The 22,198-nt window shown below is 38.7% G+C and overlaps 1 protein-coding gene across 9 annotated transcripts in view; it reads right to left on the reverse strand.

Annotated features, from left to right (window-relative positions):
* The window catches only part of ARHGAP28 (Rho GTPase activating protein 28), a 149,659-nt gene that overhangs the window by 59,956 nt on the left and 67,505 nt on the right, over window positions 1-22,198 (reverse strand). For 8 of the 9 annotated variants that reach the window (XR_012325323.1, XR_012325322.1, XR_012325324.1 and 5 more), the window contains exons 2-3: window positions 8,773-8,975; window positions 4,346-4,563 (exon numbers count right to left, since the gene is read on the reverse strand). Coding sequence is in view for 6 of the 9 variants with exons in the window: in XM_033837581.2 (XP_033693472.1) it covers window positions 4,346-4,563; window positions 8,773-8,975 (421 nt within the window). In the remaining 3 variants the exon portion in view is untranslated. The remainder of the gene's footprint in view (window positions 1-4,345; window positions 4,564-8,772; window positions 8,976-22,198) is intronic. The other variant, XM_073790541.1, reaches the window with a different exon arrangement.

Consider the following 22,198-nt stretch of genomic DNA (forward strand, 5'->3'; position numbering starts at 1 on the left):
GAAATACTCATTTTTTACCTCGCTTGTCCATATTTTCTAAATTTCCATTAAAGACGATGTATTACTTTTATAATAAGGAAAAAAACACATTTTTTGAAAGGAACAAATACTACTGAAAAATCAACGTAGGAAAATTGGATCAAGATATCACAATGCACATACCACATTCTCCTCCCCCTGCAAATCACTCAAAATGTCAAAGAGATACCTTTCTCAAAGAGTAGATCTAGAAACCACTAAACATTTCCATTAGCAGAACAGAAATTGTTGGATGCTTCTGCAAGATAAAAAGCAAGCAAGAGCGGTTTGATAAGGGTAGAGAAAAACTTCGGCCTGAAAAAAGGTATAAGAGGAAAATGTGTGGAAGGTAAATGCTGATCCAGAAAAAGCACATATCCAGAATGAAAATGAAAACAGCAGGAAGGCATCGCCCAATTCAGAAGGCAACAGCTGTTTAGGAGAATAGCAGGCAGCAGCTAAATGTAATTCCAGGATAAAACCCAAGTGTCCCCTCGGTGACAGAGTGACCACCTGCCTTGGGAGTGGTAGTGGCTGTCCTAGTATGGGTGCGGTGGTCCCGGATAGAAAGAATGTTGAATTGCACTTTATTGGGGCCTTCTAAAAGGATATAGACAGGAGTATAAAAAGGAAAGTTGGGTTTGCCTGAAAAGGAAACCAATTATGATTCTGCAGGATCTTGTTACTTTGGCATTGATACCATATTTATTTCTTAAAGTGAAGTGTGACAGTTGACATTGACACACTTCACCACTCACACAGGCCCAGACTCCTGTTCTGGGGGAGAGTTTTTGGGAGAAAACGGGTCTACATAACTGCATAAGAAAGATATGACCACTACCTATACTAATCAATCAGTCAATCTAGTTCTCCGTTAATGAATATAAATCAATATCCAAAGATTAAAGTTAACTGAACAATAGCAATGTAATGATGCCAAAAATAAACAGATGACCCTGAAGGAAAGAGATAATTCAAGGAAAAAAAGAGAACCTTGGAATTTAAGGTTTAATTTAGTACCTTCAGAGTGCTGAGAGGCTACTGCGGCTGAGAAACAGGAACAGATCACAAAATAAAGGAAAAATTAGGGGAAAGGAGGGGCTTCAGTAAGTTCATAAGAGGACTATTAAAGTTTTAAAAATTAATGAAAGGTAAAAGTGTTAATACAACCAAGGCCAAATTAATGATATAAAAGATGAAGTTGAAGGGACAACCAAGAATGTAGAGCAAACATACACAAAAACAAAGCTTGGAAAATAGGACATTTAAGAGATATTGGGATTCAATCCAAACAATGAAACAATCATCTAACAACAATCATCTAACAACAATCATCTAATATCCAGAAGGAGACAGTGAGAAAATGAAGGGAATAAATACTTGTTTTCAACGTTAGAAGAAAATATGCAGAATGAACAAGATGAAGAATGAAAGAGCTCACTTGGTAGTGACCAGGATGAATTTTTTTAAAAAGGAAAACTGCTAAAATTTCAAGGTTCCAACAATAAAAAGTGAAATTCACAAAGCTTCCACATTTGTATATAGAGGAATGAAGTTGACGTAGATATTGTGCTTCCCCACAGCAATGGTGCGTGAGAGAAGATAACGGACAAATATTTTCAAAATTCTGAAGAAAAATGATTTTGAACCTGGGATTCTATATGCAAAAAATTAAGAAAAAAACATATTTATTTTTAAAATTATTTATACCTTCATTTGGTGAGTATAGTGGGTCAGATTCATAAGTTTAAGATCAATGCAAAATTACCTAATGCAACTTGTAATGTTAAAACTTCATTAAGAAAATGGAATGGAAACTTTATGTAATTGTTCTATTAATGTAGGTAAACGATGACAAAGACAGAAATAAAGAATAGGAGAGAATAAGGAAGGGAGAGCGGGGAAGAGAAGAAGGAGGAGGAGGGAGGAACTGGTATTCATGATGTCAAATTCAAATCGGAAACTTAAAAGTTTAGGTACATTTCTAAGAACCTCCAAGTCTATTTACCTGCAGAAGCAGACGCTGAAGTTTTTAGGAAAAAACAGTCTTGTGGGAATGTTTATTAGGACTTACACATTGTAAATATACCATATTTTTAAAAGGCTGCCTTATATGGCTTTTTACATTTTTGACAAAGAACAATGTGAATTTTTAAGCAGCATAATACAATGCCAGGCTTTCCCTGACTTCCAGGTGCCCCACTTCTCAGGACAGCACAAGACCTCTACTCCCTGGAATATATGGTCATTCTTTTACCTGTGACCACTTCCCCTGCCTCATTCCCCATTCTCTCTAGAACTGGGGCTTCCGCAGCAAGACTGGGGGGTATGTGGGAGAAGAGGAAGGCAGACAGGAGGAAGAGCCCCCGGGGCTACTCCCCTTGCCCACCAAGAATGCGGCCCTCTCTCTGCCTTTGCTGAAGTTAAACACCAAACAGTTTATTGCACTTACATGTTACGGAAAAGTAAGACTCTTCATTTCATTTTATACTTAAGCCCTAATGTGTTAAGTGCCCACCTTACGATTCCCTTCGGGGTCCAAGTGAAAGAAATGGGAGAAGCACTGCTTCTATGTGACTATAGCGCAACGTTTTGGGAAACCTAGAGAGGCTAGTTATGCATTTTCTTGAGTAACTGGAGGATTCAGGAGAAGCTATAGACCCATATTTTGCAGTTTGCTAAGGAAGAGGAAAAATATTAGTCTGACGTAGCTGGAAACAGAAATGGGGAAAGGACGCATGTAGGCCAAGTTCTTAGGATTCTCTCAAGATGATCTGGGAGATAACTGGAAAATGACCCAGGGAATTTAAACCTGCAGGGTAAACCTTTTCTTTGATAGGCATCTTGTCCAGGACTCATGTGGCTGGAGCCCTAGCCTCAAGCTGTGGGCATTACCTTTACTCAGTTACAGCTTGAGACAATCTCACCTTCCAAGACCCAGGTTTCAACTAGGCTGAAAGTTCAAACAGCATAGAACTCAAAATGGCTTACCTTGAGTATATATCATTATATACAGCAGAGGATCCTAGAACTGTGTTCATTATACTGGCTACAAGCCACATGTGACATTTTAGATTCAAATCAATTACAATTAAATACAATTAAAATTTTAGTTCCTTACTTACACTAGCTACGTTTCAAGTGCTAATGCCACATGTGATGGGGGCTTCCATATTGGACAGCACAGAAATAGATCATTTCCATCGCCGTAGAAAGTTCTAAAGGACAGCGCTCTTCTAGGACATTGTAAACACAAATACAAAGCTTAACTTTGTATACGTGAGCTGCCCTGGCAACACCCCGCTGTGATTAATGTATCTAAGAGAAGATCTGACTTACAGACAACCTAAACTAACTCAAATTAGAGACTGTCTTCAGTTATGCCAGCTACCCAAGATCCTTGAAGTTTTAATTTATGTCACTATTGATATTACAATTAAACAGATGAGAAACCTAAATCAAAGTGATTAACCAACTTGCCCCAGGCAACTTTACCTGTGACTGCAGCAGAATATCAAGTTCCCCTTTTCCTATATATGAATTACCCCAAAGTTCCAAGAATCCTATCTGCATGGAACCTGGTATAAGAATTGCACAGAGAATGTATCCAGTAATTATCTGTTGCATCAACGACGCAATTATTTCAATGCAACACTGCAATGATGCAATAAATGGATGAATGAGTGAACTGTAAAGCAGAGCTACCAGTAAAACAACCACAGAAATAGGAGGACGTGACTCAGCCTCAGAAGTAAAACTGTGGCCGTGGAATAGCCAAGGGTACACTGGCATTTCAACCAGCCATTTCTCAGAAAACATGTGATGCTTCCCTCATGGTTTTTTGAATCATTCTCTGGCCCATTTGATTAATGCTGCATCTTTCACTTTTCATCATTTTAATTTCTTTGAACATAAAGGGCACCCTAACCACTCTCCCATCTCCACCCCCAATTAAAACAAACTACACAGACTTGCACATAATACTTGGGCCCACTTCTCTGGGACTCCTTTGCCTGTCCACAGAGTTTCCATTCAGTGCTGAGGTTTAAGTAAAGGCTCCGTGTATCTCATCCACAAAGACTTGCTCCATTACCAAAGAAGTGATCAACTTCAAAAGAAGGGAATAAATTTTGTGTGCGGGGAGACTGCTGTATGGGGAATAAGAAATAATCACTTAAGTTTCAAATTTGCAAAATTTTGCAGTTTTTTGTCTGCTTTACTTTTCTCTTAAAGCTAGAAGATGATTGACCTTTTCTGATAATTTTTCCACATTCCCCTTCCCTCCCCTCAAGCAAACCAAACCTTTTGAGCCCTGTTCACTACTTACAGGAGATTCGCTGACTCCAAAGATGTCTCTGACATCCCTGATGGATTGCTTGTTCTTTTTTCTCATGGTTTGAGTGTAAGTATTATATCTCTTCTTCACTGCAGCTGCTTGGGTTCGAGTCAAAGTCGAGAGCAAGGCTTTGCCACCCTCCTCTTCATCACCCGAGATCAGGGTTGATAAACCTACATCTTGCAACCACTCTGCTTCAAGTTCTCCTTCTGTAAGATGAAGTTACCAAGAGAAGGTTAGAATACTCTGAGATTGGAAGCCATGCATATCTGTAAGTCTGTACACATCAGCAAGTAAGAAATAATCACTAGACAATATATTAAGACCATCCTGGACGTTGAGGACATTATGCCAAATGAAATAAGTCAGACAGAGAAAGAAAAACACCAAACACCATATGATCTCATTATATGTGGAGTTTAAAAACAAAACAAAGCAAAATGTCCAAGCTCATAAATATAGAGAACGGATTGGTGCTTACCAGAGGCCAGGGGTGGAGGGTGCGCGAAATGGGTAAAGGTGGTCAAAAGGTACAAACTTCCAGTTATAAAATAAAATAAATAAGTCATGGGGATGTCATGTACAGCATGGTAACTATAGTTGATAATGCTCTATTGCATATTTGAAAATTGTTAAGAGAGTAGGATCTTCAAAGTTCTTACCACAAGAAAAAACATTTTGTAACTATGTGTGACGATGGGCATTAACTACACTTATTTTGGTGACTGTTTCACAATGTATTCAAATATCTAATCATTATGTTTATACCTGAAACTAATATAATATTGTATGTAAATTAAACCTCAAAAAACTTTAAAAGACCATTCTTTTTCCCATAGTAATTGTGGGAACGGCCTATAGGAATGAATAAAAGGTCTGTATTGTATTTTTTTAAGTAAGTCAAATTTTTAAAGTATCTTCTAGTAGAGTAAGGTTATTTGGCAGATTTGGGAAGGTAATTTTCCTTACCAGAGAGTTAAATATAAGCCATATCTGAACAGCCAATTTCAAAAAATGATAAAATATTAATATCTAAACTAAAACCATGACAGAAAAAATGTGGTTTAATGGCACACAAAAGAATTTTTTAATCACACAAATTCAGGTTCAAATCCCAACCACCATTTACTAACTGAATGACTTTGGAGAGTTTTAAGTATCTCTAGATCGCGTGTCCTCTTGGCAAAACGGAGGTAATAATCACCAAAGTATTAGGTGGCTATGAGGATTATTTTATCAATGAATTTGTGACAGATGGCAAAAATCTAGAACAGAGTATGTGTTCAATAGATATTCGTTCTCTTACTTTTCTCCTTATTTTGAACATTAGGTAATCTTTCCTTTTCTCAGAAGGCAGCTAAAAAACTTAAAATTCATCATGATGAAGATCAATCGCTATTATAAATTAGATGTGCAGAAATACTAAAGAATTCAGAATAACAACATCATGTAACAGAAAATCCACTGTACACACTATAACATTCTGGGAACTATGCTAAACAGGCATTACCTGAATAAGGTTTCTTTTAAAGAGCAGAATTGACTGGTTTGCAAGTACACTATCAAATCATCAGTCCAGAGGCGTTGGACTCTGCTTATGTTATTCTATCACTGGTACATGAACAAAAGCCTTCCCACACGCTTTACAAGAAAATGAGAAAACTTTTTAAACTGAATAATAATGAAAATATGAAATATCAAAATTTGTGGGATGGAGTGAAGTCACAAAGGAAAAAGTAAAACTGTCTCTATTCACAAATGATCTCTTTGTTTATGTAGAAAATTCTAAGAAATCTAGTAGTAGACAACTCCTGGTAAGTCAGTTTAGAAAGGTAATGAAATATAAGGTCAAGTACAAAAATCAATTGTACTGCACACCAGTTGCAAACAATTAAAAAATGAGAGAGGTGAGAGAACAAGAGAGAGACACCCAATTAAAAGAAATAGTCAAAAGATTTCACAAAGCAAGATATATGAATGGACAATAAACACAGGAAAAAGCGTTTGACATCATTAGTCATCGGTGAAGTATAATTACAACCACAATGAGATACCTCCACACATCCCTAGAATCATTCATGTTAATAAGTCTTAAAACATCAAATGTTGCAAGGATGTGAAGCAGCTAGACTTGTCTGTCAGATACCGCTGGGAGGAGTGTGAAGTGGTACAACTACTTTGGAAAAATGCTGGCAGTTTCTTATGTAATTACACATATTTTATGAAAAATACATATATCCAAGAGAAATAAAAATATATCTCCACCGAAAGACTTCTACAAGATTGTTCACAGCAGCCTTATTCATAATGGCCAAAACTGCAAACAACCATTAACAGTTAAATGTATAGACAAATTATGGCATATTCATACAACAGAATACTGCTGTCATGGGTTGAATTGGGTCCCCAAAAAGATACACTGAAGTTCTAACCACCAATACAGGTGAATGTAACCTTATTTGGAAACAGGGCCTTGGCAGGTATAATTAGGATTTAAGTTGAGGTGAGGTCATACTGGAGTAGAGAGGGCCCTTGATCCGATATAGCTAGTGTCCTTATAAGAAGAGGAGGTGAGACACAGACAACAACACAGGGAGTAGGCTACGTGACTACAGAGGTAGAGAATGGCAAGTGTTGTCTACAAGCCAAGGAACAGCTAGGATTGCTGGCAACACCAGAAGCTAAGAGAAAGACATGGAACAGATTCTTCCCTACCATCTTCAGAGAGAGGAGGGCCCTGCTGACCCCTTGATTTTGGACTTCTAGTCTCCAGAACCACAAGAGAACAGATTTCTGTTGTTTTAAGCCACCTAGTTCTGTGGTACTTTGTTACAGCACCGCTAGGAAACTAATACAAACTATCCCATAATAAAAAGCAATGAAATAGTAATACACCAAATGAATCTCAAAAATATTATGTTCAGTGAAAGAAGCCAAACCCAAAACTATATGCTGCAAAAACATCAGAACCTTGGTTGTCTCTGGCTAGGGACAGCAAGTCACGGGGATGATGAGATTGGGAAAAACCATGAGGAAATTCTGAGTTGACTGAAATGTTATGTCGATTTGTGTGAGGTTACAGGGTTAGTATTTGTCAAACGTCACTGAATTGCACACTTAAGATCTAGGCATATGCTTCAAGGAAAATAATATCAGTCAAACAAATTTTGAACTCCAGTTAGTAGGTATGCTTTTTGTAGAAGTTTATGTTAGCAAGCCTGAGAATGTTTTCTGTATACTCTAGGCTTGAGCAAATGAAAAAGTACATTGAGGAACAGGTTTGTCATTATTGGAGAAGGGGGTTATAAATACAGAAAAATGGAAGACAACAAACTTTGTGGCGTTGGATTGGAATTGGAGGTTATCACTACGAACTCATGATTTTTAATATAGATAGTTAGCTAACTAGTAAGAAAAAAGAAGTGGAGAATAAGAGGTATTTTCCTTTATGTGTCTTTCTGGATCTGAAAGGCAAAATGTAAGTATGTAAGGAAAAGGAATAAAAATATCCTTCTCTGATGCAGGACAGTTCCCTTGAATGGATTTTCATGAAATCTGTGGTGGGACTTTTTATTTCTAATGCTAAGTGAAATATACTAATTGTGGTACATCTGAACTATTGTTTTTCAGATCTAAGAAGGATAGGCTTGTAGAAAGGGAATAAAGAAAAAAAAGTTTTTTAAAGTTTCAGTTTATCTTGATAGTTGTCTTGAGGTTAATCACTGGCTAATGAAAACATTCTTAGATACTTGCTAAACTACCTTCAGTCTTTCTTATGCATTTACTTGTCCATAGGTAGTACCTGGAGAAGATAACCCATGCTTTTAATCTCAGGTGAGTAATTTTGTACTTTTTGACAATTACGGACAATTATACTTTTTGGGTCCTCAACCTTCTTGTTTAATTTCACTGGAAACTAGTATAATTGACATATCTGACACAGCTCTTATTTGGTGAAGTACTAGATTATCCGTTCTCTAAATACATTAATGCTAGTACATGCTTCATAGCTAAATATTTTTAATCCAGAATTATGTTGGTAAATTTTTTTTCTGTCTGTCTCTCTCTTTTGGTAATTAATGGTCAAGTATACAAATATAAAAGCCATCAAAATGAGAATACTCAATCTGCTAGATGATTATGAATCAAGTCAACAGACGGGTATAGCATCCCTAAGTGGTGATACGTAAAGGATCAATTTGCATTGTGTTGACAGCCCTCCTTCAGGTCATGTCACCTTACACAGAAGCCACCCTGAGCCAGACCAGCAGATATAAATCAGTGGGAGCAGGCAGCTGATTTGCCAAATTCTACTGGTTCACTTGTTAAACTACTAGTGGAATGATTTCTACCTGCCAACAGAATAAGAGAGCATACAAAGAAAGACAGCACAGGGGAAGACCAATCTAGCACCTCACCATCCAGGGGCTTGGCCTCAGCAGGCGTCTGCTCTTCCTGAACTCCCAGGCTGTTCTCTTTGATACTTTCTATTTCCCGCCAGAAATCCTCCATGGAGGCGCTGTCTATGGAGGCTTGAGAGTTGGAGCGGCTGAATGCCGGGGATTGTAAGGATTCATTGGAGAGCATCCTGCTAATTCTTCGGCAGCGAGAAATGGATTTTCTGAGAAAAGAATAGTATCTGTTAACGAAAATCAGTGTCTCATGTTACAAATCACAAAATTAAATTTAGGTGTGATATCAAGGGAGAGATGGAGTTAGTGTGAAAGAGAGGGGTTTGAGGGAATAACCTCCAGTCTGTGGTGGCCCCGTCCTTTTCATTCTCTATAATTCATAATGACTTTGTGGCCATGTGGAAATTACCACAAAAATACTTTTTATACCTTTCACACACTCATAAAGTGGGAAGCTGTTCATGTTAGTCAAAACATATATAGTAAAAGTTAGCCCCTGTAAGTATCTAAGGTGATGTCAGAGAAGAGTGAAAAAAGCTGGCTGCTCACATCCAGTGGGGTGGGTACTATTAAGCAAACAAAATAAGCATTGGCGAGGATGTAGAGAAACTGGAACCCTTGTTCATTGTTGGTGGAAATGTAAAATGGTACAGCCTCTGTGGAAAACAGCATGGCAATCCCTCAAAAAATCTAACAGAACTACTGTGATATCCAGCAATTCCACTGACTCTACGTACAAAAGAACTGAAAGCAGAGTCTTGAAGAGATACATGTACATCCATGTTCATAACAGTGATTCACGATAGCCACAAGGCAGAAGCAACTTAAACATCCACTGACAGACCAATGGATAAGCAAAATGTGGTCTATTCATACAATGAAATATTACTGAGCCTTAAAAAGAAAGGAAAGTCTGACACATGCTACAACATGGATGAGCCTTGAGGACATCAGGCTAAGTGGAATAAGCCAGTCACAGAAAAACAAATGCTGTATGATTCCACTTATGTGAGGGACCTAAAGGAGTCAAACGCCCAGAGACAGAAAGTAGAATGGTGGTTGTAAGGGTCTGCGGGGAAGGAGGCATGGCGAGTTATTGTTTAACAGGTAGAGAGTTTCAGTTTTACAAGATGAACGAGTTCTGGAGCTGGAAGGTGGAGACGGTTGCACAACAGTGTGAATGTGCTTCATGCCACTGAGCTGTAGGCTTAAAGGGGTTAATATGGTCAATTTTATGTCGCACATTGCACCAGAATTTAAAAACAAATATTTCTAAATTTAAAGATACATTTTTTAAAAGTTGGCTGTTGAGAAAATGAGCTAATGAGAGGAAATAATCCATGACATTAAACGGAAAAACTCTGTATTAGGATGGGGAAGTGGGGCACTGACTCAGTTCAGGGAGAACCAGATCACCACCAAGGGAAAGGCCCAAATGCTTAGGGGGGCAGCGAAGCTCCAGGTATCGCCACCCAGCAGGACCACTGCTAGCCTAGCAGACAACAGCTGAACAAGGCACAGAGCAGCTCCATGGGGTGCTTTCCTCGTGGGATTGCTGCGAGGACTAAGTGAGTTAGCACACGTAAAGCATTTAGGACATAAAACATCCAACAGATGTTAGTCTAAAAAACAAGAGACACAGTAGGGGAGACAGATGCCAAAATGCTGGAATTCTGAGAGAGTTTGGAGATTTACATAAAAATAAAATATTTTATGTGAGGTGGTGGATGCATTAACTAACCTTATTGTGGTAATCATTTAGCAATATATACATATATCAAATCTTCAGGTCGTACTCCTGAAATTTACCCCATGTTATATGTCAATTCTATCTCAATAAAGCTGGAAAAATTTTTAAATGTTTGACTCTATGATATATGATTGACAAATATTACACTTCTTAGGAACAGAATGTTTGATTACATACAACACTTCAGTCCTCAGCCAGGAAGAATGACTGAATTAGTCTATGCAGTATGATCTTCTGTTCTTATTCTTACATGATTTTTTTTTCTTTTTAATTTTCCACTTGGAGTGTATATGCAACTCCTGTCAAAGAACTCCTCCACACTTGCTTTCTTCTCCTTGGGTCCAGGTGGAATTGAACCAAAAAGTTGAGACTACTTAACCAATGCGTGGTCAGAGCTGTTTTATCCAAAACAAGAAACCCAGATAGAAAGAGCAAGGACATAGTAATGTCCAACCGTGGCATTCTGACTCGCTTAGGACAATTCAATTTTGACATTCAGAGCAGCAGTGGATTACTACCAAACTTAGCCGTGTCCTAGAGCATATGTAAAGCACACTGATATGTATAACAGTACAAAAAGAAAGGGGAATAAGAAAAAAGTTCCATGTGCTCATATGGTCTATACCTCTAGGAATCCTAGATTTCTCAATCATCTTTAGTATAAATTTCTAGAATTTGATCACTGATCCTGAGACTGTACCAGACTGTAAGTAGTTCTAGTTTTGCAGTGAGTTAGCCAACTTATTTTTAAAACTCAGAGCATTTCAGGAAAATATTAGATATCCACTTTTATTTTTTTTATTCTTTGCTGATAAAAATAATTTTATGACGCTTTGATAATTGGGTGATGAGAGTTCTTCACTGAATTCTTTACAGTTTGACAAGACAGACACATTCTAGTGGTTGAAATACATAGGAAATCAACACAGGTCATGAAGGCAGTTACTGCTCCCTTTACTATTTTTAGGCTCTTCAGCCTTTTCTCTTTTGAAAACCACTAATGAATTCATAGAATTATAGTATATAAACATCTACTTCTGTGAAACTGTAATCAATTACCACTGCTCACACAGCCTACTGCCCTCCGTGTACCATATTCAGGAAAAAGTATATAGATGCCCAAAACTTTCTCTAGTTCCAGTTTGGGGTTTTTTTTTTAGGTTTATTCTTTGAAAATGAATGTAACTTATAAAAAATTAACAGTCTTAACAGAAGACATGGACTAAGTTTTTAAAAATTATAAGGCGGTATATTATAAGCATAAAAGTTTAAGTAATACACAATTTATAAAGCAGAAGCTGAAGGTTTCTTCCTATCTGTATCATATCATATTGTTCGATAAGCTGCTTTGCTTTCCCCACTCAAAAACATGTCATAGGGCTTCCCTGGTAGCACAGTGGTTGAGAGTCCGCCTAACGATGCAGGGGACACGGGTTCGTGCCCCAGTCCAGGAAGATCCCACATGCTGCGGAGCGGCTGGGCCCGTGAGCCATGGCCGCTGAGCTTGTGTGTCCGGAGCCTGTGCTCTGCTCTGCAACGGGAGAGGCCACAACAGTGAGAGGCCCGCATACCGCAAAAAACAAAAACAAAAACAAAAACATGTCATAGGTATCTCTTCCATGCCAATACAGAGATAACACCTCAATGGCTGCATGGAAAAGCACCATTTCTCTTAGAAATTAAGAAAACCTGCAGATATACCTAAGCACTGAAAATGTTTGAAAAAGTGAGAAATTTGGGAAATATTAAGTGAATCTTAGAAGATGAGGGGCATATATATTTAGGGCTAATAATGATCCTTTTAGTTACAGCACGGTTTCTTACTCATGCAAAGGGAATACTGGTAGAATCTCAGAGAAGAGATCTTCATAAACTTCTGCTGGGAACGGGAGGATTGGAGGTGAAATACAGGTCATGAACATCTGCGTAACACACTGGTTTCATCTGAGACAATCCACCCAAAGAATCCTTTAATTGCAATGGTCAACTATTTTTTTTGGCAAGTAAGTCAAACAGCATTTTTGGGATAAGCGCATTTGGAAGAGTTCTCACTTCTTTAGTTAGGGATCCAAATATTTCCCCCTTCACCCCAGGGTAGAGTAGGGACCGTGACCTTCCAGTCTTAAAGTATTACATAATTGTGATGCTTGGGCTCATCCACCACTTTGATGAGCCTCACAGCTTCAAACCTCACCATATTAGGATAAACAGAGCTTCAGCTTCATCAGCTGTTTGTTATTTTTTATTCCAAAACAATACCAGGAAAACACTACATGAAAAACAGAATGCAACTGTTACACAGCATTATATAGCAACTTTTGTTGGGAAAACACCATTAGGTTTGTGGGGTTTTTTTAGCCACGCCATGCGGCATGCAGGATCTTAGTTCCCGAGACCAGGGATTGAACCCGGGTCCCCTGCAGTGGAGGCACGGAGTCTTAACCACTGGACCTCCAGGGAAGTTCCAAAACACCATTAGGTTTAAAATTAGATTTAAGTGGATGATAATTACCATAAATTCAAAGTGGCATTAATAAAAAAATTTTTTAAAAAGATTTTACTATTCCATTTTCCCCTCCATAATGTTTTTAGAAATACCTTATATTTTAATGATTACTGGAGATGCTACAACTTCAGAACAATGCAAATAACGTATAAGAGTTTAATGCTCCCTCCACCCCTTATTATATTACTATTGTCATACATGTTGCTTCTTCACATGTTTACACCCCACAATGGTTATTATTTTTGTTTCTTTTAAAAAGTCAATAATCTTTTAAAAAATTAAATAAGTAGTCTTTTATGTTTATCCTTTCTGGTGCTCTTCATCCTTCCTGCATGTCCATGTATCCATAACAGATCATTCTAATGGGTTTTGAGAACCTCCTTTGGTATTTCCTCTCTTTTTCTTTAGCATTTCTTGTACTATGGATGTACTGGCAACAAATCCCCTCATATTTCTTTCTGAATATGTCTTTAATTCACCTTCATCTTTGATGAATATATTTCCTGGGCATAGGACTCTAGGCTGGCAGATTTATTGTTGTTTTTATAATCCTTTTAAAGACAGCATTCCATTGTCTTTTGTATTCTTGATTCTGATGAAAACTCAATTATAACTCTTACTGACATGCTTCTAAATATAATGTTCTTCCTCTCTAACTGCTTTTAATAGATTTTTTCCCCTTATCTTTTGATTTTAGAAGCTTAATTATAAAATGCCTAGATTGTTTTATTTGTATTTATTCTACTTAAGGTTTACTGAGCTTCTTGAATCTGTAGGTAGATGTATTTCATCACCTTTAGGGTAGTCATCCATTTTCTCTTCAAGTATTTCTTCTGTCCAACTCTCTCTCTCCTCTTCTTCTGGAACTCCAATAACACAACCAATATCGTCCCAAATGGCCTTCACGATATGTTTGTTTCCCCTCCAACCCTCACCCCTTGTACTTCAGTTTAGGGAATTTCTACTACCCTGTCTTCAGGTTCACTTTTCTTTTCTTCTATGTGCCCAGTGCTAGTTAAGACCATCCAATGAATGCTTCAATTCTGATACCATGTTTTTTCAAATCAAGAATGTCCTATTAGTTCTTTTTAAAGATTCTATCTCTCTGTTGACATTACTCATCTTTTATCCCTTTTCTCTGTCTTTTTAACATACTTATTATTGTTATTTAAAAGTTCTTGTCTCAGTGCCAATATCTGTGCTGTCAGTGCATCTGCTAATATTGATTAAAAAAAACAGCCAATTGTCTATGGATCATATTTTCCTTTTCTTTTACAAATCTCACAATTTTTTGTTGACTTTGTTTTTAAAAGAACTCTAGAAAACTGGAGTAAATAGTAATTTCCCCAAGAAGGGTAAGCTTTCTGTCTGGTAGTTGAAATGAGGTACAGATCACTTCAACCCATTTAAGGAGCTGAGGTGGGTCTGGGCTGAGTTGCAACTTTGATCAGTTTTAGGTTACCTCTGATTCCAAATGTTTTGAGGGGGTTGATCTGTCCTGTGTGTATTATAGGTCCCTCCCTCAACAGGGCTTTCGGATAAACACCACAGGACTACAGAAATTGCTCTCTACTTTAGAGCCTAGCCGCGAGCCTCCTGTGTTGTTGGGCTCTCAGCAAAATCCCAAGGGGTAGAGTTGTCAGACTTGGAGAACTAGCTCTGCATTTGGGGCTTCGACAGATTCCAACCTTTTGTGCCAGTGCAGGCAGCCCCATGGGTGTCTCCTCTCCCCATACAGTCCTTCTGCCAAGGGAGGTGTGATCTTCTGCCCAGCAGTACACAGACTCAGGGAGAGACACACACTGAAGTGACTGCTGGGCTCTGGCCACCTAGAAAGAGCTCTTCCCTCCCTGGAACTGAGTTCCTTTAGACTTCTTTGTGTCCACAGCTCTCCATTATAAACATCTTTAAAACATATGATTTTACATGCATCGTCTCTTCTCTAGTTGCAACAGTGAGAAAGATAATCGGCTGCAACCTAGTCTGTGTTCTAACTGGAAAGGGAACTCCCACAGAACACTGTATACACATCAGATATTTTTAAAATGCTGCATCTACTAATGAACTGCTTGCTCTGTCTAACCACAAGTTCAATTGTTCTGAGTATATTCCACAGAATATTTCAAAAAAACATACTTCTTGCTATGAAATATTCTGTGGCCTTTATTATTTCTTATTTTATAAAGAATTTCACATAAAACAATTTACTATCATACACATTCCATCATTTGATTCTTACCTTAACCTCCTGAAGTAGTCAAAGCAAGTATTATACATCTCAGTATACAGTAAGGGAAACAGTTACAGAGAGTAAAGTGAAGACACATTAACTTCCCACCACAATTACAATAAAATGCATATTCTTTTCTATGACCTCATAGCCCAGCATGTTCTGTCCTCAAACGTCTTATCCAGTCTCACCTTATATCACTCTCCCCTAGCACTAGCACCAGGCCTGCTAATCTTTTCTCAGTTTATCTAAAAAGTCAACCTCTTCCTTCCCTTTCTCTTACCGTTTTTTTCTGCCTGGAACATTCTGTCTATTTCCATGGCAAGATGCTTCTCATCATTCAGCTCCTAATGTAAATGTCGCCTCCTCAGGGGATCTTTTCCCTGCCACCCTAACATAGCATTCCTCCAATTGCCCACCATCTCAGCTTTCTGCATTTCCTTCTTCTCACTCATCAACAACATAACTTTATCTATTCACCTACTTCATTTTGGGGAACTATTTTCCCCACTAGAATATAGAGGAACCGTGTCTGTCTTATTTACACAGTATCTGGCCAATAGCAGGAACTCAGAAATATTTGCTGAAAGAATGACTAGGGACAGTGAAGCCAGGATATGAATTCACACGTTTTCAATTCTTTCCAAATGCTTTCCCTACAGTAATTCTTCTTAATTTCAAATGTCTCCTCAGGTATTTGCGTATCTGTGTATAGCTCTACATATTTTTATACCAGGAATATAGTATCGTGATTTAGAGAAAAACTCTGAAGACAGCTGGTCCAGATTTGAATGTGGGCTCTGCCACTTCCTAGATCTACAACCTTGAGAAAGGAATTGAACCCTTGGGCCTCCATTTCCTAATCTGTAAAATGGGAACATTAATCACATACATGCCCTGGGTTATTATGAGGATTAACTGAGTAAATATATGTAAAATGCATGGCACATAGTAATCCCATCTGTTATTACTATAATTTAACTAATTTGTTGGCATGCCTATGGCTAGGTTTAGGGTCAGACTAAAACGGGTGGTAAAATATCACAGCAGCACTAAAATTTACTAGGAATATAATGAGATAAATAAAACTGCATTTATCATAACTCATCTCTGATCCAACCTCATTCCCAAGCCTTGTTTCTCCAACTCCCTTAGGCCAGAAGTGACCATCTGACACAATTCTGGCCAAGTCACATAAGAAAAACCCCTCTCCATAGTTTCAGTGTAATCTTTTATTTTCCTCATATAGGTGCTACCCCTTTCTCTTCCTACCTCTCCCTTACTGGAATGTAGACAAGATGACTGGTGCCTCAGCAGTCATCTTGCAACTATGAGAAAAAAGCCATGAAAATTGTAGTGATCAGCCTTGATATTATGGAGTCTCAGAAATAACATCAGATGCTGTCTATTCTCTGGACTTCCAGAAACGTGAGAAAAATAAACTCCTATTTTTAAAAACTACAGTAATCTCTGTTGCTGTTGTTATTGCTACTTGCAGTCCAAACGATTCCTAAGTGATATACCTAGAAGAAATACTTTAATAAGTCATTTGGGGTGGGGTAAGATGAGACACCATCTCCACCCCACTAAGGAGACTATTCAAGTAAGATTAGACAGTCAGTAACCTGCCTCCTAAAGGAAGGTGGGATCTAATGTAATGATTTTCCATTTTAAAGGTGACCAAATTATTCGCCTAACCCCAGTCTTGGTATGGTCTTGATCAGTACACTATGGAGTTAAACTTCATTCCTGCTAAAGATCTCCCTGCCTGAGTATGCAGGGAATATATTCACATTGCTCTCAAATCAAACATATTCCAAACATTTTAGGAAGAATGTATCAAAATCAAAGATTTCCCCTTCTCTTTCTGAAAGAATAAGACTGCATTCCCCACTGTCATTATCACTGAATGAGGCACAGCATGACCATCTAGAGAAATCATCTTGGACCCTGACCGCAGTGGGCCTGTGCAGCAGGGTTCTTGCAAGAGAAACCTCTGGCTCTCTGGGACAGACGCTGGGTACAGTCCCAGTAATGCTGCTGTCTGCCCTCTTAGCTTCCTGGGGAGGCCATTCAGCATGAGAAAGAAAGAGGACAAATCCCTTGTTTTCAGGCTCTGGCTTCTCAGTATCTTTGGATTCTAACATGCTTATAAACAAGCTCAACTTGGATGTCTTGGAAAAAGCACTTGAAAGGCAATGGTGATAAAAAAAAGAAGCTATGGTTTCAGATTAATAGACGCAAGAACACAGAGGAGGTTCCCGCTCTTTCTCAGGCTCCCTGACTCGGTCTTTCACTATCATTCTGGCAACCTCTCCTTCGCATCCTGCCAGCCCAGTTTTCTCTTCTGTTCCTGGCCTTCCTCAGCCCTCCTAGGGGAATGAGGAGAAAGCTGATGAAGCTTTTCCTTCAAAAGGTAAACAGGTCTGCCTGAACCTCTCTGTTGGCAGAAAAAGATACAGAAAAATGTGTTTGTAGATTAAGGGGAGGCTTAAAACAGCAAACAAACCTCAGTCACCCAGCAGGGAATATCTGAAATGGTTTTGAAAGCTAGAATTCTTTTTAACCAATTGAGGTTCACAGCAGCAATTAAATCCTTATGCAGCCGTGTATCACCTCTGAGTACAGGCACTGGGCTAGAAATGGGAAAAGTGAGAATGAGGAAATAATAACTTCCAACTATTATACACTGAACTCCAGTATTTACAAAGGAGGGGGCTCAAATGGGGCCACAAGCTCTTCTGTAAGAGAGAATGACACAACCTCTTCCTGGAGGTGGGAGGAGGACAGCAGGTTTTTCTGTACTTCTACTTCTCCTGCAAAGCAACTCCACATGCTTGACTTTGAAGGAAAGTAACCTGTTATGTTCTGTCTACTGCTCTACCAAGAAAAGCCACTAACTAAAATCAATGCTTGTAACAGTTACCACTTAAGTATAATACATCACTTATATGGATACATGCAAACATACACATGACAAAACCAAAAGAGAATGGTTCTTAAATTTCCCCTACTTTGGCTGAGGGGAGGGAGGAGTAGAGAGTGATTGCTAATGCGTGTGGGGTTTCTTTTTGGAATGATGAACATGTTCTGGAATTAGTGGTGATGGTATCACAACTTGTGAATATACTAAAAACCACTGAACTGTATACACTTTAGAAGGGTGAATTTTATGTTATATAAATTATATCTCAATTTTTTAATTGTATGAGAAAAAGATCACCTTTCTTTTTTTTTTTATTTTATTTTATTTTTTTTTGTGGTACGCAGGCCTCTCAGTGCTGTGGCCTCTCTCGTTGTGGAGCACAGGCTCTGGACGCGCAGGCTCAGCGGCCATGGCTCACGGGCCCAGCCACTCCGCGGCATGTGGGATCTTCCCAGACCGGGGCACGAATGCGTGTCCCCTGCATCAGCAGGCGGACTCTCAACCACTGCGCCACCAGGGAAGCCCCACCTTTCTTTTTTTTAATTTTGATAATTACAAGTGCTTTGAAACTGACAATACAAAACCCTGGCGAGGATGCGGAGCAAGAAGAATTCTCATTCACTGCGGGTGGGAATGCACAATGGTGCAGCCACTTTGGAAGACAGCTTGGTGGTTTCTTAAAACTAAGCACACTCTTACTGTAAATCCAGCAATCGCTCTCTCCTCAGTATTTACCCAAAGGAGTTGAAAACTTATGTTTACACAAAAAGCTGCACATGGATATTCATAGGAGTTCTATGTTCATAACTGACAAAATGTGGAAGCCACCAAGATGTCCTTTAGTAAGCAAATGGATAAACAGTGGTATATCCAGATAATGGAATATTATTCAATGCTAAAAAGAAATGAGTTGTCAAGCCATGTAAAGACATGAAAGAATCTTAAATGCATATTACTAAGTGAAAGAAGATAATCTGTGAAGACTACATACATACTGTATGATTCCAGCTACATGACATTCTGGAAAAGGCAAAACTATGAAGACAGTAAAAAGATCAGTGGTTACCAGGGCTTGGGGGCAGCAGAGTAAGTGGGAGGGGGAAAGGAAGGATGAACACATGGAACATAGAGGATTTTTAGGGCAGTGAAACTTTTCTGTATGATACCACACGTTTGTCCAAACCCCCAGAATGTAAACTATGGACTTTGGGTGATTATGATGTGTCAATATAGGTTTATCAATTGTAACAAATGTACCACTCTGGTACAGGGGTGTTGTTAATGGAAGAGGCTGTGCATGTGTGGGGCTGGGGGCATATGGGAAATCTCTGGTCCTTCCCCTCAATTTTGCTGTGAACCCAAAACTTCTTTAAAAAGATAAAGTCTTTTTTTTTTTTTTTCAAAGAAAAGTACTTTGGAATTTCAAAGTAAAGGCAAACTTAGGAAAATGCAAAAAAGAATCAAATTTGCAAAAATACCCAGGGGGTTAGAAAGAAAGGAAAGATACTTCTATGAAAAGCTACTGGCTGCTTTGAGCAAAGAATAACAATCACAGATGGGAAATGGTCCTATCTGCTCAAATAATAATCATCTAAACAAGAGACAGGATGAAATGTCTGCTATGCAGGCAAAGGAAATCACCGAGTGTGAATGTTTTATGTTCTGTTTTAAAACTAGTATGCAGTTTATGAGCTTGAAGTATATATTGATTTTGGTGAAGCTCAGTCAATCCCACAAGTGACTCTTGTCACATTATCCTTAAGGATAAGTTAAAATTATGAGTGGAAGACTAGTTTGGTGACACCTAATTATTGCTCAGAGGCTCATATTTTTATTTAAATTAGGAGATGCCCAGGAAAGAATCTATAAAACAGAATACGAGCAAAAAGCAGCTTTCCCTTACTCTTTAAAGAATTCTATCCTTTATCCATTCAGCGATACATGTCACTATAAGAGTCTTGGTGATCTATGTTTTGTGCTTCTGAGATTACTCTTCTCCACGTAACCTGGATAAGTAACTTTTAAAGGATGTCTTTTAATATCAAATGTAAGCTACATATTCCCTCTATTTTTCAGTACCAAATAGCAGTATATATATATATATATATATATATATATTTTTTTTTTTTTTTGCGGTACGTGGGCCTCTCACTGCTGTGGCCTCTCCCATTGCGGAGCACAGGCTCAACGGCCATGGCTCATGGGCCCAGCCGCTCCGCAGCATGTGGGATCCTCCTGGACTGGGGCACGAACCCGTGTCCCCCGCATCGGCCGGCGGACCCTCAACCACTGCGCCACCAGGGAAGCCCCAGAATATATTTTTATTACGTAGTTTTGAGGAGTCTGCTGTGGCTGGTATTGCTATGTCTGACTTTCAAAGTAATTAAACAGATGAGTCCCCCATTCTGATGTCTACTGAGGGTCTGCCTTTGTTTTCCAGCTACCTGTGTGCCTCTCTGGTGCTGTGATGATTTGCTGGAATGCAACCACTCAACCTCTGTTTCCTTCACATCTCTGGTCTGTATTTATTATCATTATCACCCAGCCATTAATGCTCAGCCACGCAATGTGAAAATGTTCTTCTACTGCATCCTTGTACTGTTTTTCAATTGCCTTTGTCTGTTGCCTCTCTCCAGCTCCAAAAATTCAATAATAGCAGGACAGAAGCACAAATAGGATCTCTGGGAGTCTCAGGCAGTCCCACATGGTCATTCTCATGTGGACTGAACCTTTCATGTGGCCTTAAAGAGCTCTGCGGTCCATCCCGACAAGGCTTTCCCTGAAGTGGGACTGACCTTCTTCCTCACAGGGCACTGGAATCAGCTCAGCTTTAAACTATTTGGTATAGAATCCAAAGTAGAATATAAATCCAATTTATCATATTCTGACAGGAGCTGGCCATTTGGATGAATAATTATCCAAATTGATTTCTCTTCTTTCACAATATACTTTTCCACACTGAGACTCACTCCATGATGGCTTTAATTCCACAGGGTCCATTTGAGCAATAACCATATTGTATTCCATTTGTTTTCACTGTCTAACTTTAAGACAGCTGTTTCCTAACTTCCCTACAAACAGCTTTGAATTGGAGAGCCATAACTAGGATTTCCAATGAAACAGAGGATCCTAGAATTGGAGAGCTAAGAGGGAATCTGAGAAATGCCAAATAAAACACCACGTTTTAAAGATAAGAAAACTGAAGCTCAGAGAGGTCAAGCAATTCACCCAAAATCACACAGCTAATTACTGAGAACTAGAACTGCAAACTTGGCCTCCTGATGCCTTATTCCATGCTCTTTCTCCCCTGACCACCAGTCTCCTAATTCATTTATGCTTTATTCTTCACCCACTCACCAAAATAAATAAAGATTCACGTTTTCACATTAGAAATTATCCTCTTTGTCCCCTTAATGTATTTCTTAAAGAGCACATGATAAAAAAAATCAAGTGGATAATATTTTTATCGTAAAATATGTTGGAAATTATGTCCCCAGTCAGTTTTCATTAAAGAACAAGAGCGCTACATGCAAAAGTGTCCCACAAAATAAAGATTTTTTAAAAAGCAAAGTTCTCTGAAAATCTGAAAGTGAACTAATAAGATCGGCAAGTATAGCAGACCAAATACACCAATTATCTAAGCTGTATATAAAATATAGACAGAAAACACACATTAAAAAAACAACTGCTGGACTTCCCTGGTGGCGCAGTGGTTGAGAGTCCGCCTGCTGATGCAGGGGACGCGGGTTCGTGCCCCGGTCCAGGAAGATCCCACATGCTGCGGAGCGGCTGGGCCCGTGAGCCATGGCCGCTGGGCCTGCGTGTCCAGAGCCTGTGCTCTGCAACGGGAGAGGCCACAACAGTGAGAGGCCCGTGTACCGCAAAAAAAAAAAACAACTGCTATATATCCAATATAAAAGTAATATATTAGCACTATTAAACATAAATCACATTTTTAATTTATCCATTGCTTGGTATATTAGAATATATTAAAATTTATTGAAATAGTGTCAATAATTC

This window comes from Tursiops truncatus, chromosome 13 (assembly GCF_011762595.2).
Source record: "Tursiops truncatus isolate mTurTru1 chromosome 13, mTurTru1.mat.Y, whole genome shotgun sequence".
NCBI lineage: Eukaryota > Metazoa > Chordata > Mammalia > Artiodactyla > Delphinidae > Tursiops > Tursiops truncatus.